General features: G+C 44.6%; 2 protein-coding genes across 4 annotated transcripts in view; one reads left to right on the top strand and one right to left on the bottom strand.

Annotated features, from left to right (window-relative positions):
* The window catches only part of LOC139553631 (cysteine-rich motor neuron 1 protein-like), a 53,086-nt gene extending 38,728 nt beyond the window's left edge, over positions 1–14,358 (top strand). For all 3 annotated transcript variants that reach the window (XM_071366176.1, XM_071366175.1, XM_071366174.1), the window contains 7 exons: positions 20–141; positions 1,300–1,518; positions 2,049–2,264; positions 8,976–9,197; positions 10,004–10,129; positions 10,707–10,885; positions 11,479–14,358. In XM_071366176.1, the coding sequence (XP_071222277.1) occupies positions 20–141; positions 1,300–1,518; positions 2,049–2,264; positions 8,976–9,197; positions 10,004–10,129; positions 10,707–10,885; positions 11,479–11,670 (1,276 nt within the window). In that variant the 3' untranslated portion in view covers positions 11,671–14,358. The remainder of the gene's footprint in view (positions 1–19; positions 142–1,299; positions 1,519–2,048; positions 2,265–8,975; positions 9,198–10,003; positions 10,130–10,706; positions 10,886–11,478) is intronic.
* Positions 14,359–14,985: 627 nt separating this feature from the next.
* Positions 14,986–18,751, bottom strand: part of eif2ak4 (eukaryotic translation initiation factor 2 alpha kinase 4) — a 25,033-nt gene continuing 21,267 nt past the window's right edge. The window contains exons 37-39 of the mRNA XM_071366173.1: positions 18,351–18,395; positions 17,464–17,579; positions 14,986–15,452 (exon numbers count right to left, since the gene is read on the bottom strand). Of these exons, the coding sequence (XP_071222274.1) occupies positions 15,395–15,452; positions 17,464–17,579; positions 18,351–18,395 (219 nt within the window). The 3' untranslated portion in view covers positions 14,986–15,394. The remainder of the gene's footprint in view (positions 15,453–17,463; positions 17,580–18,350; positions 18,396–18,751) is intronic.

Below are 18,751 nucleotides of genomic sequence, written 5' to 3'. Positions count from 1 at the left end.
TGCTCTATCTATCCCACAGGAGGAATAAGCACGGCTGTGAGATGTGTCGCTGTGTCAAGTGTCCCCCCTTAACCTGTGATAAGAACTGCAGCGATGGCTACCGGCAGAACAGGAAGGGCTGCTCCATCTGTATGTGCAAAGGTATGGTGCTCATCTGTCTGTCTGTCTCATCTGGTCCGCATCAATATCCATCCGTCTGGGTCAGCCGGTCACATGACTTCAGTTCAATAACAACAACAGTAGTGTGTGTGTGTGCGTGTGTGTGTGCGTGTGCGTGTGCGTGCAAACGAGCGTGTGTGTACACATGTTTGTGTGACCGTGTGTGTGTTGACTTTCTCCCACTATGTAGCAGATTTGATTTGCTGGAACCATTTAGCTGATCTGCTGTGAAGCCTGTTATGAATGGATGTTTTGACTCTTGTGTTTTATTTAGCTCCCGCTGAGGCCTGTGTGTGCATGTTTGATTAGATTCACCAACCACACAAGTTAAAGAAAGTTTAGACGGCTTATTTATACTTTTTTATGTGTTTATTTAATTTTTCCAGTAATATCATAAATATTTTAGCTTGGAATGTATTTGGAGGTTCTTGCTCAGCAAGATGGCGGTGAAGTGGCACCCCGTCATGTTTATCTTATTTTGAGACTGTTACTCAGTTACTCAGTGGACTGTTAAAATATTTATGGATAGGAAACTTTTTTTGTGAAGTGTACCTTTTTCCCTTTGTTTAACAGTGTGTTGAGAGAGAAGAGACACATAAACATCTGCCTTGGATGTGGAAACATGATGTGATTCACTGAAATACTACGTTCTATCAAAAACACTGTTCTCCCCAGACTTAACAGCCACACTGGGTTTATATCCCACTTGGGGGCCAGTTATTGGCAGATGTGGGGTTTTATAACCTCAACCTATCTCTCAACAGAAACAGAGGACATCAGTTTTGGGTCAGGTCCCAAAAACGTCAGGGAAATTATTCAACTTTATTTATTTGTGTTGTAAATGGATTATTGGGAAATTAAGAGACTTTAAAAGGAAGAGCACATAATGGTGTTTGGTGAAGGTGGAGCTGAGAGGAACCAGGGACGGTTAGCAGAGCTTTCTCGTTAGCCTCTAATGGACCCAAGACAATAACATTGGATAGCTTTACTATCCATTTTATTCTTAATGACATTTCCACTTTGAATTCACTCCTGCGTTTCTCATGCCCTGAAACATCCCTGTTGATGGTTTCTCACAGGTTCAAGTCACCAGTCTCCCTCCCTTCCTAACGTCTGTCTGTGTTCATGTTTTTTTTCCAGAGCGTGACCACCTGCCAAGCACCACTGCCCCCGCCCCCATGCCCAGCTACTGCCTGACCTCCAACGGGCACCGCTATGAGGAGGGCGAGAGCTGGCACGACGGATGCCGAGACTGCTACTGCCACACTGGGAGAGAGATGTGTGTGCTCATATCCTGCCCTGTGCCCAGTTGTCCCAACCCCGTGGTCAGGCCTGACCAGTGCTGTCCCACTTGTGAAGGTACTTGTCTGGAGCCGGCTGATCTATCAACACACACACGTCTGGCAGTTCACAGTCCCATAGGAGCTCACACCCTAGAGCCCAGTCCACTTACTGCCCCATGAGTCAGGTCTCAGGCTCCATGAACACTCACACTTTGTGTTTGTGTAAGGAGCAACACACATTGATACACAGTTACACACCCACGCCTTTTCATCCACACCCCTCAGAGTCACTGGGGATATTTATAGGGGAGTGACTCAGTGGACTGTTCAAATATTTATAAGTGAAAGAATGTCTACAACTTTCAGTAACTCAACACAGTTTGTCAGGAGACAACAGACTAACTCCTTACAGATATCAACCCTATTGCAGTCAATTGTTTTATCTGTACTGTTGTACTGGACTAGAGGAAAGTATGTCCGAACACAAATTGTTGTGTAACCACCAAGCTTAGTTCTAGTAAGATGTGAACCTTATTCTTTGTAGTCTTTCATGTGTTGTTGTGTTACTGTTATCTGCCTCTCGTAACCTGTGTGTTGTCTGTCCAGATGAGTCAGGCAGTGGTCAGCCAGAGGGCATGGACCTGGTGGTGTGTCGAGCCCCTGGGGGGAAACTCTATGTGGAGGGAGAGACCTGGAACCTGGATGAGTGTACACGCTGCACCTGCAGGAAGGGCCGTGTCCTGTGCGATACTGAAGTGTGTCCCCCTGCTGTGTGTCAGGCCCCAACCAGGAACAAGGACACCTGTTGCCATGTCTGCCCAGGTACAGTACCTTACATCCCCCACATCTGTCATAGGCTGCTTTACTAGGAAACCTCTAGTACTAAGCCATTTTCTTCTCTGTAAATGTAGAACTCTATCATCGTACTAGCCTTGACAAGAGCAATTTCAGATAATATCAAAAGCACTTACATCCAGGAATGACTCCAGAAGCGATGTCAGTTTGTGATCAGTATAGAGTGGGATAAATTTGATCTGGAGCCATTATCAGCAGCATGTGGTGGTGGATTGAGGGTCTTGCCTTGTCTTGGTGCATGTTGCAATCTGTCCCACAGTTTAATGTCAGTACACACAGGCTAATAAAGAATCCAGACCAAACCGGCTGGCTTTACATAGGGATATATCCTCCAGAGAGGAACACATGGGGACAAGCCTGTCTGTTTCCACTATTCGTACATAAGAACAGTATTTTTCATGGCAATGTGATATGACTAGGAAAAACTTTAGGCCCTAGTTATAGCCTATAACTAGTTTCTCCTGGTAAGGTCTAGGGTTGCAAAATTCCAGGCACTTTCAATAAATTCCCTGGTTTCCCTGAAATCCCATTTGGAAGATTCCGGGAATCAAGAGGGAAAATCCAGAATCCTCCAACCAGGATTTCTTGAAAACCAGGCAATTTATTGAAGGTTCCCAGAATTTCGCAACACTATTCAGGTCATGTGACCTCACCAGCTGCTGAGAAGAATAGAGTTGGACACTGTCCCCCCACCACCATCTCCCCCGCCCCTCACTCCTCCCCCACCACCACCGCCCTCCACCCCTCACTCCTCACCCCCGCCCCATCACCACCTTCCCCCACCACGACTTCCCCCCGCCCCTCACTCCTCCCTCCAGCCCCCCAAGCAAGAGCCTCACAAATCAGAAATGCATGACAGCCCCTGAAACCCACAGAGCCTCCTTGGGAATGCTCGGCTAGTTGCGTTATCACCACATCTCCCACCACAAAATCAGATTGTAAGAGGCAGCCCTTTGATATATGTATGGTTCTGTCTCTGAAGAATGTGGGAATAATACACATTTCACAGGCCCCTTGTTGTATGTGTACATCATGGAAGAGTAAGAATGGCGCTGGAATGGATAGCTGCCGTTTTACAGGCTATTTTGAGTGGGATCATTTTGTATAATGTTTACACCATCATTATCTATGACCGTAAAGAGCTTCTGGACATCAGAAAAACGATCACTAACGTCGATTTGGATGAAGATTTCGACTTCAACAAGTTGGCGGTGCTGAACATACTGCTCACCCCAGACCAGCCCCCAATCCCAAAGACTTGGAAGAGAACGAGACCATAGTATTTTCCAAGAAAGTTTTCATCAATATTTTTCGTAGCAGTTTATTAACCACTACCAACCGATGCTGGCACTAAGACGGCACTCAACGAGCTGTATAAGGCCATAAGCAAACAAGAAAATGCTAATCCAGAGTCGGCACTCCTAGCGGCTGGTGATTTTAATGCAGGAAAACTGAAATAAATAAGATGGCACCGGAGAAGAAGGCTGACGTTTTACGTGTCCCCAAACAATTGTGTTTTTTGTTTGTTTCTTTGCGTTGTTTGTAACTTATTTTTTTACTTATTTTGTACATAATGTTGCCGCTACCATCTCTTCTGACCGAAAATAACTTCTGGACATTAAAACTGCGATTACTCACCACGGACTGGCAGAATCCTTTTTTTCCTTTAACAAGTCTGACGAGCTCGACGTGAATGTTATACTGCTCTCCTGGGAACAGGCCCAGATCCCCGTGATTTGCGTGAAGAGAAGGCGGAGAAAAAGGGGCAAAGGGCGGGCTGCCTTCTGAGAATTCATAGGCGATCGAATAAACCCCCCACTTCCTTGCACTTTTGCTAGCAGAATAGAATCTGTCGTCCCCACAGTGACCGTATGTACATACCCCAACTAGAAGCCATGGATTACAGGCAACATCCGCACTGAGCTAAAGGGTAGAGCTGCCGCTTTCAAGGAGCGGGACTCTAACCTGGAAGCTTATAAGAAATCCTGCTATGCCCTCCGACGAACATGCAAAGTGTCAATACAGGACTAAGATCAAATCGTACTACACCTGCTCTGACACTAGTCGGATGTGGCAGGGCTTGCAAACCATTAGAGACTACAAAAGGAAGCACAGCCGAGAGCTGCCCGGTGACACAAGCCTACCAGACGAGCAAAACTACTTCTATGCTCGCTTCGAGGCAAATAACACTGAAACACGCATGAGAGCACCAGCTGTTCCGGGAAGACTGTGTGATCACGCTCTCCGCAGCCGATGTGAGTAAGACCTTTAAACAGGTCAACATTCACAAGGCCGCAGGGCCAGACGGATTACCAGGACGTGTACTGCAAGCATGCGCTGACCAACTGGCAAGTGTATTCACTGACATTTTCAACCTCTCCCTGTCCGAGTCTGTAATACCAACATGTTTTAAGCAGACCACCATAGTCCCTATGCCCAAGAACACTAATATAACCTGCCTAAATGACTACCAACCCGTAGCACTCACGTCTGTAGCCATGAAGGAATTTGAAAGGCTGGCCATGGCTCACATCAACACCATTATCCCAAAAACCCTAGACTCACTCCAATTTGCATACCGCCCCAGCAGATCCACAGATGATGCCATCTCTATTGCACTCCACACTGCCCTTTCCCACCTGGACAAAAATAACACCTATGTGAGAATGCTATTCATTGACTATAACTCAGGGTTCAACACCATAGTGACCTCAAAGCTCATCAATAAGCTAAGGACCCTGGGACTCAACACCTCCCTCTGCAACTGGATCCTGTACTTCCTGACTGGCCGCCCCCAGGTGGTAAGGGTAAGTAACAACACATCCGCCATGCTGATCCTCAACACAGGGGCCCCTCAGGGGTGCGTGCTGAGTCCCCTCTTGTTCTCCCTGTTCACCCACGACTGCGTGGATGCGCACAACGATGATGAGACAGCCTGTAGGGAGGAGGTCAGAGACCTGGCCGTGTGGTGCCAGGACAACAACCTCTCCCTCAACGTGATCAAGACAAAGGAGATGATTGTGAACAACAGGAAAAAGAGGACCGAGCACGTCCCCATTCTCATCGACGGGGCTGTGGTGGAGCAGGTTCAGAGCTTCAAGTTCCTTGGTGTCCACATCACCAATAAACTAACATGGTCCAAGCACACCAAGACAGTCGTGAAGAAGCAATGACAAAACCTATTCCCCCTCAGGAGAATGAAAAGATTTGGCATGGGTCCTCAGATCCTCAAAAGGTTCTACAGCTGCACCATCAAGAGCATCCTGACTGGTTGCATCACTGCCTGGTATGGCAACTGCTCGGCCTCCGACCGCAAGTCACTACAGAGGGTAGTGTGAACGGCCCAGTACATCACTGCAGCCAAGCTTCCTGCCATCCAGGACCTCTATACCAGGTGGTGTCAGAGGAAGACCCTAAAATTTGTCAAAGACTCCAGCCACCCTAGTCATAGACTGTTCTCTCTGCTACCACACGGCAAGTGGTACTGGAGCGCCAAGTCTAGGTTCAAGAGGCTTCTAAACAGCTTCTACCCCCAAGCCATAAGACTCCTGAACACCTCATCAAATGGCTACCCAGACTATTTGCACCCCCCCTCCCCTCCCCCTCTTTTACACAGCGGCTACTCTCTGATGTTGTCATCTATGCATAGTCACTTTAATAACTCTACCTACATGTACATATTACCTCAACTAACCGGTGCCCACGCACAGTGACTCTGTACCAGTAGCCCCCTGTATATAGTCTCGCTATTATTATTTTACTGCTGCTCTTTATTTACTTGTTACATTTATTTCTTATTCTTATCCATATTTTTTTAAACTACGTTGTTGGTTATGGGCTCGTAAGTAAGCATTTCACTGTAAGGTCCACCTGTTGTATTCGGTGCATGTGATTAATAAAATTTGATTTGAAAATCAGTCTTACCTCATTTTTACCAGCATGTCACCTGTGCAACTAGAGGTGACAAATCTTTAGATCACCTTTAGTCCACACATAGAAACCCATACATAGCTCTCCCTCCCTCTCCATTTTTCAAATCTGACCATAACTATACTGAACAAAAATATAATCACAACTTGTAAAGTGTTGGTCCCATGTTTCATGAGCTGAAATAAAAGATCACAGAAATTTCTTGTACACACAAAAAGTATATTTCCCTCAAATGTTGTGCAAAAATTTGTTTACATCATTGTTAGTGAGTATTTCTCCTTTGCCAAGATAATCCATCCACATGACAGGCGTGGCATACAGTGACTTTGGGAAAGTATTCAGATCCCTTGACTTTTTCCACATTTTGTTACGTTACGGCCTTATTCTAAAATGGATTCAATATAGTTTTTTTTTCTCAGCAATCTACACACAATACCTCATAATGACAAAGCAAAAAATGTTTTTATTTTTATTTTGCAAATGTATTAAAAATTAAAAACAGATAACTTATTTACATCCATATTCAGACCCTTGGCTATTAGACTCGAAAATTAGCTCAGGCGCATCCTGTTTCCATTGATCATTTTTTATAAGAAATAAGAAATCCTGCTATGACATCCGATGAGCCATCAAATAAGCAGAGTCAATACAGGACTAAGACCGAATACTACGTCAGCTCTGACGCTCGTTGGATGTGGTAGTGCTTGAAAACTATCACGGATAACAAAGGGAAACCTAGCCGCGAGCTACCCAAGCTAAATACCTTCTATGCTCGCTTCGAGCCAAGCAACACTGAACCTTGCATGAAAGCACCAGCTGTTTCGGATTACGCTCTCCCTAGCCGATGTAAGACATTTAAACTGGTTAACATTCACAAGGTCACAGGGCCAGACGGATTACCAAGACGCGTACTCAGAGAATGCGATGACCAGCTTGTGTCTTCACTCACATTTTCATCCTCTCCCTTACCCAGTCTGTAATATATACATGTTTCAAGCAGACCACCATAGTCCCTGTCTGTAGCCATGAAAGGCTTTGAAAGGCTGGTCATCAACACCATCATCCCAGACACCCAGGACTCAATCCAATTTGCATACCGCCCCAACAGATCCACAAATGGCACAGTCTCTATTGCACTCCACACTGCCCTCTCCCACCTGGACATGAGGAACACCTATGTGAGAATACTGTTCATTGACCACAGCTCAGCGTTCAACACAATAGTGCCTTCCAAACTCATCACTAAGCTAAAGACGTTGGGACTGAACACCTCCCTCTGCAACTGGATCCTGGACTTTCAGACGGGCCTCCCCAAGTGGTGAGGGTAGGCAACAACACATCCGCCACGCTGACCCTTAACACAGGGGCCCACAGGGGTGCGATCTTAGTCCCACAAGTACTCCCTGTTCACCTACGACTGCGTGGATGCGCACGACGACGATGAGACAGCCTGTAGGGAGGAGGTCAGAGACCTGGCCATGTGGTGCCAGGACAACAACCTCTCCCTCAATGTCAGCAAGACAAAGGAGCTGATGATGGACTATATGAAACGGAGGGCCAAGCACGCCCCGATTCACATCAACAGGGCTGTAGTTCCTCGGTGTCCAGATCACTAAGGATGTATCGTCGTCCACACACACCAACACAGTCGTGGATGGCAGGAGGCTGAAAAGATTTGTCATGGGCCCACAGATCCTCAAAAAGTTATACAGCTGCACCAGTGAGAGCATCTTAACTGGCTGCATCACCCCCTAGTATGGCCACTGGCTGCATCACCCCCTAGTATGGCCACTGGCTGCATCACCCCCTAATAAGGCCACTGCTTGGCATCAGACCGCAAGACGCTACAGATGGTAGTGTATACGGCCCAGTACATCACTGGGGCCGAGCTCCCTGCCATCCAGGACCTCTATACCAGGCGGTGTCAGAGGAAGGCACAGAAAATTCTCAAAGACTCCAGCCACCCAAGTCAAAGACTGTTCTCTCTGCTACCGCACAGAAAGCATTACCGATGCACCAAGTCTGGAACCAACATGACCCTGAACAGCTTCTATACCCAAGCCATAAAACTGCTAAATAATTAGTTAAATAGTTAACCAAACATCTACCCAGACTATCTGCATTGACCCTTTCTGCACAAACTTTTTTGACACATCACATAGGCTGCTGCTGCTGTTTATTATCTATCTTGTTCCCTAGTCACTTTATTCCTAGTTCTATGTACATATCTACCTCAATTACCTCATACCCCTGCACATCAACTCAGTACTGGAACCTCTTGTATATAGCCAAGTTATCGTTACTCATTGTGTATTTATTATTACGTGTTGTACTTTTCTATCATTTCTCAATTTTCTTTCTCTCTGCATTGTTGGGAAGGGCCTGTAAGTAAGCATTTCACTGTTAGTCTACGCCTGTTGTTTACGAAGCATGTGATGAATAACATTTGATTTGATTTACATTAGTGTTGAGATGTGTACAGTCTAACTAAGCTTTGGTCACAGACAGGCCATTGATCTATGGGCCTATGGTTATGAGACACAGAGATAAGCCTGAGAGTTAACTGACATAGCTCAGCACAGCAGCCATGTGTTCCCTAGTCCCTAGTCATCAGCTAGCTTCCTGCTAGAATTTACCATACAGTAAAACCATCTTATTGCAAACACAGGTGAACTGTCCTAATAACTGCTCTGGATTAACATGTTATACTACCTTGGTGTGCCTCTCCCTCCATCCTTCCATCCACAGAGGACAAGCAGGGTCCCCAGCTCCCGGTGAGCACCAGTCAGCAGGAGTACTGTATCTCCAGCGAGGGAGACGTGCTTTTGGCTGGGGACACCTGGAAGGCCAATGCCTGCACCAGCTGCACCTGCAACAATGGAACCATTCAGTGTTTCTCTCAGCGCTGCCCGCCTGCCAACTGCAGGGTGCCCGTCCTGCGCAAGGGCCAGTGCTGCCCTCACTGTCTGGGTAAGTGAGTTTGTATGTGTGAGAGTGAGTCTGTCCGTGGAACTAAACTCCTGGGAATGTCTAGATGGGTGAGAGCACACTGCCTTGTTGGCCTCCCTAATGATGTCCACTGTCATTCTAGTGTGTAGTATATTTGTGTCTTGTGAAAAATCCCATATTAAGTATGCATTAAAACAAGTTATTCCTTTGGGACGAGGTACAGCTTGTTATTGAGACCATTATCATTCACAGTGTAACTTGTAGGAAGGGAGGAACCGTTTTCAAACTTTTCCGGTTAGCTAGAATAAAGCAAGCGTGTGTGAGTCGCGTTCTGAGTGCCTGTTTCGCTGGCACTGCTTGGGCAAACACCGTTACTCACAGCAACATTCCATGTGACACAACTCACTCAGAGTGAAAACATTCCCCAAGCATCCGCACATTGACACGTGTTTCCTGTCTCCGGCTGAGCCGACCCGCCACTCTCAATGCCGGCACAGGAAGGCAAAGCTCCATGTCAGCTTTTCCTATAGAGGAAAACCTCGACACAGGCATGCATTGTTCCCTCTGATTTGTAACCGTTTCATCTCAGCTTTGTTTTGGTTATTTGCTCGGTGGATAACAGCACTTTACATAAGACTCTTGACAAAGGGAGGTCATGGAAGCTTAGGGAACACATCCCGTAAACACACCTTATCTACAGACACTCCACCCAACCATAACCTTCTGTTACATTGATCTGGGATGTGGGATTTGTTTTCAGCTCAAGTGTGTTTGACATTACGTACGTGGGTTGTGACTTATTTGTGATTTTCCTCTTTGGTTTACAGAAATAACAACAACGTCTGTTCCAATGATGGTGTCGACCAAGGCCCCCAAGACCAGGGTTACTACCACAGTGGACAACACAGTCTGGATCACCACTGTCACTTTGCCTCCTATCATTGCTGCTACAGGTACAGTCTGTCTGTCCATCTCTCTTTCTCTCTAGCTCACCTTCTCCCTTTCACTATTTCACTCACTCACTCACTCACTCACTCATTCACTCACTCACTCACTCACTCACTCACTCACTCACTCACTCACTCACTCACTCACTCACTCACTCACTCACTCACTCACTCACTCACTCACTCACTCACTCACTCACTCACTCACTCACTCACTCACTCACTCCTCCTATGGCCCACAGAGATGGTTAAATGATAGGTTACTGATAGGTAACAACTGCTTCAGACCTGTGACTTGGTATCATTGTCCATACTTTCCCAGCCAGCCTGTTGATGCTTACATTCTTGTGGGGCAATTGGAATGCTTTGACAAATGAGCTAAATGCACACGGACACACATTCATCTGGAGACTGTATCTAACGTATTGGCCAGGGAAAACTGCCAAACACTAAGGAAGGACATGAGCTGCGTTTTCATTTAAATTGATTAGAAGGGGAATAATGTAATGGAAATATTGGCCTGTGTGACAGCAGTATGTGTAGTCCAATCTGTGGGGAGAGCTGATATTGATTTTCCCTGCAGATGGGAACAGCCTGGGAGAGAACATCCCCAGTCAAACTAGGATGGCTCTCATCTACCAATCAGCTGCCTGGATACTGGCCGGTCTCCTCCTGGCCATCGTCATCTTCCTCATTGTGGCAGTCCTCATTAACAAGAAGAAAAAGTGGGTGCGGATGTCGTGCTACAGCGCCCCCAAGAAGGTGAGGCATTGTGGGTAAAGCCGCTCATTAGGCCCAGTACTGTATGTACAGCTTGCGGAAAAAGACTATTCACAAATGAATTGCAACACAGCTTCGAAATGCCTCATGATTCTGCCCGATAGAACCAATTAAATTACTTCATTTATTTTGCTGTTGGTATGGGGTTGCTGCCCAAACTCAGACCACTATGGTGCTAAATCATAGCACCATAGCGGGGCGGGTGGGCCGTTGTTTTAGGATCTAATCTGTGGGTGGGTCGTGGGTTTTCCTTGATCTTCCAGCTCCTGCTACAATTCATGTTCAGGGTGTCAAAGTAGGGATAAATGTATTTTTCCAGCACTTAATTCTGATGGAGCACTTTGAACTGTGTCAAGTTTATCATAAAATGTGATCGTTTTACAACACCCCCATGAAATGAGACTAGAGCAGCACAGAAAATCGTAATTCGTCACATGGTTTCCGAAAAAGTCTCTCCCGTCCTAACTAGACATGATAACACAAAGCAGTAGGATTCAATCAATATAGCTGACAAGACCTGTTGTGTGAAAGTAAAGTAATTGATATTTAAAACATTTCCTTTCCTCCTTTCCTAGACTGTGATCCTGAAGAAGCATGTGAATAAGAACTCGGTGGTGTACATGGAACCTTCAAAGGAGAACAAGTTCCAGAGCATGAAGAATGACTGTGGCATCAACTTCTCCCCAGAGATGAGCTCACCATGTGGGGAGAGGATGCTCATCCCCCGGGTCAAGCTGAGTACGGGCCAGGTCAGGGGACAGCGCTAGACCCCCCTCCCCCTAAACACCAACTCCCATTCACCAGACCCCCAAACTCTACGCTGCCCAAAGGGCTACCAAGCACCTCCTCTTCTCTCTTTCTCACATTTTCATGGTGATCGATCCACAACAATGCAATGCAACTGCCTGTTGCTTTATCATACTGCTGGTACAGTGAGGAGAGACTGTGGAGGCAGGAGGATGTGGCCATTATGGGACTTTGCCATACAGTTCACCACAGACAGAGTGACAGTCAGCCAGAGAGGCTACTAGTCAGCCAGAGAGGCTACTAGTCAGCCAGAGAGGCTACTAGTCAGCCAGAGAGAGCTCTGAAATGTGAACATGATCATCATCGCTTCTCGCCTCCTCTGGAACTAGAACATGAAACTAACAGGAGGAATATAACAGCTTTAGGACAGGGGTTTGGGTTCTAGTCGAAGGTCTCTAGTTTGCTCTTTTCTATGTGCCGCAGCGCAGCACTCAATTCATCAACAATTGTTTTAGTGATGCCAATTTAACTGGTTTTCCAGTTGTAATCAAAATTGGATGGGAGGGTAAGTCGATTATCAGATGAATGGCTAGTTCCATGACTCGCTCCTCTCCCCAGTCAATGACTTTGAGCAGCATCAGAACCCAGCAGACTATGGCCCAGAAAAAAAAGAAACCCAAACTCCTGCTTTAGAACGTGTGGTTTCCATCTTAGCTTTTTTTAAATATATTTCTATGTGTAATAGTTGTAGTGTTTTTCTTGGTCAAGCCTAGTTTTTGTTATGGAAGTCTCCATGGTGGCAAGATTAAAACATTGTAAATGCCAGACTAAACATTCCCCATCGATGCAAAGGAATGACACTCTTCTATTCCCACTTACTGTAGTGGTTTCTGTCTGCCTCAAAGGTGATGACCAAAATCATTCCATTCTGAAAACAACCAACCACCCTGGGAAGAGGGAAAACGGTGTGAATGTATTCTGCCTCAGCTGTGAAGCCAGTGTGTCTGTCTGTAATACAGTAAGGTCCTTCATCCTTCTGTACTCAATAACTCCCTTTAGAAGGAATCATCCCATTGGCTGGACTTCATCTAGAAATGGGAATGGACTTCAAGATTAGGTGGATTAATACTAATCCCGACTGTTATTTTATAGCTTGCAGATAAGAGGACTCATTACAGGAAACTACAGAAGCAGTTCCAGACTTTCTGGAGTTACTCATGAGGAATGTCAACATACAATAAGCCTCACTTATATAACTTCATTTACAGCTGTGCGTAAACATGAGCTACTGTTTCCAGAGAATGTTAACATATACATTAGTAGCCTTTATTTTATAGCCTTAATGTTTTTCATATTCCATTGTTTCTCCTGTAATGACGTATGCTAGTCCAATTTTGGTGCAATTTGTTGTGCCATGTATTCCATGCCAAGGTAACCTGACTGAAGGTCTCCCCATTCCCACCAGTTTATAACATATTACAATGAAAAGGGGCAAGGGTCTCAAGGAGACTCTGCTATGAAATGCAAATAATGGTACATTCCAACAGCGCATGTTCATAAAATGTAGCACTTTTGTTAGGATCCAGTGTTTTAAAAAGTTGTGGATGAGATTCCTGGCGGGATAAAGGCCTAATCAGGGATTTGATGGGCATATTTAGCACATGGAGGTGATGAATCACTCAAGTAAACATAATGGTGCAGCAAATTCGAGGCTTATTTAACAATCTGATGAAATAGATGTGATTCAGAGCATTACAAAACAGACTGGGGTTTATTAGGAAATCTTTGGATCTGATTTCATAGTTACATTGCCAGTCTCTCGATACAAAGACCGTTGTGATGCCAAAACTGTGTGGAGACAAATATAGATTTCTATTGAAGAGTTTCAAAAGTAATTCAGTAGATTTGGGTCCGTTTGAATCACAACCATGTGTTTTAAATGAAGGTAAGAGGAGACTTGTTAAAGTTATTTGTTTTTCCTATGTGTAAAAAAGGTAGATAAAAGTAGGACAGAAGAGTCCCTTATTTATTTTTTCACATAGCTTTATTTATTAATACTAAAGTATAGTTTGAGTTAATGATGTGTTTTTGGCAAATGAACTTGGTAGCCAAAGCTGCTGTACATTTTAGATATTGTAAGCCATTTACCATTTCCATCTGCTTTGTTTTTCAAGCCTATTTATTTTACTGTTGCAAACTGTAAATACATTTTTCTTTGCTGTTGAACTGTAACATTTATACTTATTTTGAAAAACAAAATGTGTGAACAAAAATTCTTTACATTTAACATTTGGGAAGACATTTCAGTGCTTGTGACATTTCCATGGTGATATGTTTGCAATGAAAAGTGTGACGGAGCTGGCTGATGCCCCGTGCTTTTAAAAAAAGACTGGAAATCCCTACAAATCAAATAAATATCAATAAATATCAACTTAGCAACAGTTGGGTTCAAAAGAGGTAACATATCATGGTTAGATGTGACATCTGTTCCTTTATCTACTCTTGCCCAGTGCTGCCAAAGGGGATCTGCTTCCTGGGCTCCCAAGTGGCGCAGCATCTCAGTGCAAGAGGTGTCACTACAGTCCTTGGTTCAAATCCAGGCTGTATCACATCTGGCTGTGATTGGGAGTCCCATAGGGCTGTGCACAATTGGCCCAGCGTTGTTCTTAACTGACTTGTCTTGTTAAATAAAAAAATCTTCTCACTTAGTTTCCCAAAGGTTTTAAAGTTTCCTTCCTCTTAAGCATAGTTGCTCCGCTCTCCTTATCCGTGATGTGTTAGCGGATGGGGAAGACCAGAGATGTGTGTTTGGTGTTTCTCACAGCCCACAGGACTATACGGATGAGGCGTGAGTGGGGAATGCAGCGGCCAGATCTCAGTCTCACACTCGGGGCTTCATAAAACCACAGACAGAAAAACACTGAGCCAGGAAGGCTTGAACAGACAACCTGAAGAATTCCGTTTGACTTGACTGTCACCGTTTGCTCATAAAGCTCAACATGAGGAGGTGAAGATTGGTCCGAAAACACAAGAAATCAACCATTTAAGGAGCTTTTTTTCAAAGATTAGCTTCTTACAGCATAACGGTTAAACCAATTATTAGTGTGGTCACAACGGCTTTTCGATACCATCAGAGGTCACATTCAACAGGAACATTTTGTGAAATTCAGAGTACTAGTCAAACACCCCATAGATCTCTCAGTAAAAGAATATCCACAGTCCATAGCTAATTTTCAAGTTTCTCAGCTAAATCCAAGGTGTGAGATACTTTTTTTTAATGAACACATTCATTGTTTTCGCAGACTGGGGCACTCTCAAAGAAGAGAACTACATACTGGGGTAAAATGTGATTTATTGCCATTATTAATCATGTCACTTAAAAAATATGGAATTGGACATTAATTTGGAAACATTATCTGCAATCAAAAAACCCTTCTGCTTCAGAATGTATATGAGCTGTTCCATTAAGGCAGGTACAGTAAGATTAGAAACTGTCTTGGTCTTGTGGTAGGGACTAACACAATGCTGTGAGCTTCAGGGTAACAGCTGATTGTACCTGGATTACATTTCAACACTGTAAAAGTTTACTTTTGAATTTGGGTTCACTCTGAAAAGGAAAGTCACAGAATAAAGCTGTCATCTTCTTCAAACAAACAGATACTGTTTCACTAAATTGAAAAGCACAGGAAGCCCGTTGTGCTGGGAGCAGCTTGGAGCTTGTCCTGGGCAGAAACATCTTCGGTTTCACAGAAGAATCTTGTAGTAATCATCCTTGTAGCTGTACAAAACCACCACGGCAACCCTGCAAAGACAACACACTTCGTAAGTCAAAAACTTGATATTTAATGTATGTCCAAAACAACCCCACCTTGTGTCCACTAGCGGACTGTTGATGTTTCCATATGCAAAGGGAATGTATAACACTTGCTATGGACATCAAAAACAGACAATAACCTAACTGTTTTCTTGTGTAAGTCTAGCACACCAGGTAGTCTGTTTAGCTGTTTAACTGGCCAGTTCATTGTGTAAAAACAGCCTAATTGGACTATTTCTATTCATTGTCACCTTTATCAGGACACCTACACCACCCGATGTCACAGGAAGGCCATAAAGATCATCAAGGACAACAACCACCCAAGCCACTGCCTGTTCACCCCGCTATCATCCAGAAGGCGAGGTCAGTACAGGTGCATCAAAGCAGGGACCGAGAGACTGAAAAACAGCTTCTATCTCAAGGCCATCAGACTGTTAAACAGCCACCACTAACATTTAGCGGCCACTGCCAACATACTGACTCAACTCCAGCTCACTTTAATAATGGGAATTGATGGAAATTATGTAAAAATGTACCACTAGCCACTTTAAACAATGCCACTTAATATAATGTTTACATACCCTACATTACTCATCTCATATGTATATGTATATACTGTACTCTATATCATCTACTGCATCTTGCCATCTTTATGTAATACATGTATCACTAGCCACTTTAAACTATGCCACTTTATGTTTACATACCCTACAGTACTCATCTCATATGTATATACTGTACTCTATACCATCTACTGCATCTTGCCTATGCCGTTCTGTACCATCACTCATTCATATATCTTTATGTACATATTCTTTATCCCTTTACATTTGTGTGTATAAGGTAGTAGTTGTGGAATTGTTAGGTTAGATTACTTGTTGGTTATTACTGCATTGTCGGAACTAGAAGCACAAGCATTTCCCTACACTCGCATTAACATCTGCTAACCATGTGTATGTGACAAATAAAATTTGATTTGATTTGCTCATTATTGGCCCTAGCTTTCCATTCTTTTACAGGGCATTTCAGATGACCTGGGGGGCAGCTAGTCTGTTTTGAAGTACATGAAATAGTGGCTGTAGCTGTAAGACTGGGGCAGCTCAATGACTGTGGGGCCCTATGGGTAGTTTACAGGCACAGTGCAGCCAAGTGACTGTTGACTACTGTGGCCTTTGGCCCACTCATCTCGTCTTCTCTGTGCCCTAGTTCCAGCCAAAACAAACACAAAAACACCCACTGTGAATATCTCCATTGTTAGCGAGCCCAAATGACGTTAATTTGTCAGTAAACACTTTTCCCTTAACGGTGAATGAGACGCACAGTACACACAGGAAATTAAAACCAACTGCTCTGGACAGTCTACGAAGAGCCCAGATGGAACCAGAGAAAGAGGCTCTAGCTTTCTCCTACATTATCCCCATTCATGAAAGAGAACATCCATCAAATCCTACATAGGCTCCTTGTTCTGAGAATCCAAATAAAGCTAGGCAGTGCAACAACAAAAAATTGTTTAGCCGAGTCTTTGAGCAGGGCTATAGGCAGTGAGGCTGATATTAGCCCAGGCTCCTGTAGACAGCTTGCAGTGGGGCTTTAGCCCTGCCTGTGACCTGGCCTATGGCCCAGGACTCTAGGTGTCACTCACAGTGTGACCTGATCATCTGAGGAGTTGTTTTAGAGACTATAGGTATCTCTGACCTGATTTGTTTGAAGAGTTGACTGACATCCACACACCTGGGGTGTGGGCTGGGGTTTTCTGGTGTTTGCTGGTCATAAAAGGAAGTCTGGTTTTTAAAGGGCCTTTAATGATCTCTACCGTTTTCCTCAGGTTTCATGATTTTTAATAAAAAGGCGAGTTGAGTCTAAGTCAGGCCCTGGGAGCACACAGGGGCGAGGCGATGGGGTATACTGCCCTGCTCTCACACTCTGGCTGGGCTCGCCTGCCCTGAGACACCCATACACTGTTCAAAACAACCCAGTAACCACAGGTACAACTACGCACCTTTTCAGGATTTTGAAGCGGTGGATCTCCTCGCAGATGGACTTGAGGTAGCGCTGCTTGGGGAGACGCGACAGCAGATGTTTAACGCTGATATTGAACGGCTCATCTCCATCAAACTACAGAGAGAGAAGTGGCAAAGAGAGAGAGGGAGAGCAATCAAACATTCAACATAGCCACTGTGATCAAACAAACACGGTTGTTATTGTATTTGTAGTTACCGTGTCGGAGACTCCACCATCTGCAGTTAATGGGGGGAAATATAAAAGATAGATCTGCGGGTTGTGGATTTTACACATTGTATATTTTTGCCTGTTGAGACTGGAGGTTCAGTAAAGCTGCTAGGATAGTTTAGAGTCTCAGGCCCTCTAATGCTCTGTGGGGTAATTAGTCAGTGTGATGCAGGGTTTCCTGTGGGTCTGGGCATGCACACTGTGTATTGTAAGTTGTTTTCTCTGACACTCAATCACAAAGCCACGTATGATGTGAGAGGGGAACTGTATAAGGTTGCCATTCATTCTACGCTTTGTCTGCTAACATAAGCTTGTGTTCGGAGTATTTAAAAAAAAAAAAATCTTTATTATATTTAACACCATATCATTTACATTCTCTTTTTTTTAATGAAAGCTAGGGGTTTCTGCTTCATTTGGCAGGCGCTGCAGCCAGGAGTTTGGAATGTGAGTGTTCACACCTTGTCCCAGCTGATAGTTGGGTAACTCTGTGGTGTTTACTCCCCTCCCCAGACAAGGCTAAGAAAGGAGTCAGGATTCCCTTATTTTTCCTCTCCGAAAGCCTGACCTCCCTTCCTTCCCTCCCCTACTCCATCCTGCCAAGATGTACTTTATTGGTTGTGCAGACGGAGGTCATGATAAGCAGAGCTGGGTACAGACCTCCAAAGACAGGAAGTTGATGAGGGTTTCCTTTGGCAGGTCCACCTGGGACGGAACAACAAAAGGAGGTGCGTTAGACTCCACTAACACAACGGATGTTACTGTATCTCAACATGTAATCTCAGACCACACTGTACATAGCATGCTGTCCTTCTCCTTAGGAAGTATATGTAACCTCTGCCACAGCACTCAAATATTAGCTATTAATATTCAAGACACATTCCACAATGGCACAAAACAGAAGGTTCAGTTCCCTCAGCTCAAGGTCACGAAGATCATTTGCACACTGTGGTTGTAGCAATTTAGTCAGAGCAGAACATTGACTTTGTTCATTATTCTTCATTCATGGTGCTCTCACCACCGAGTGCACTACTGTAACTCATTCATGGTGCTCTCACCAC

This window comes from Salvelinus alpinus, chromosome 25 (genome assembly GCF_045679555.1).
Source record: "Salvelinus alpinus chromosome 25, SLU_Salpinus.1, whole genome shotgun sequence".
Classification (NCBI taxonomy): domain Eukaryota; kingdom Metazoa; phylum Chordata; class Actinopteri; order Salmoniformes; family Salmonidae; genus Salvelinus; species Salvelinus alpinus.
The sequence above is the reverse complement of the archived record's forward strand: the minus strand, read 5'-3'. Positions and strand labels throughout refer to the sequence as shown.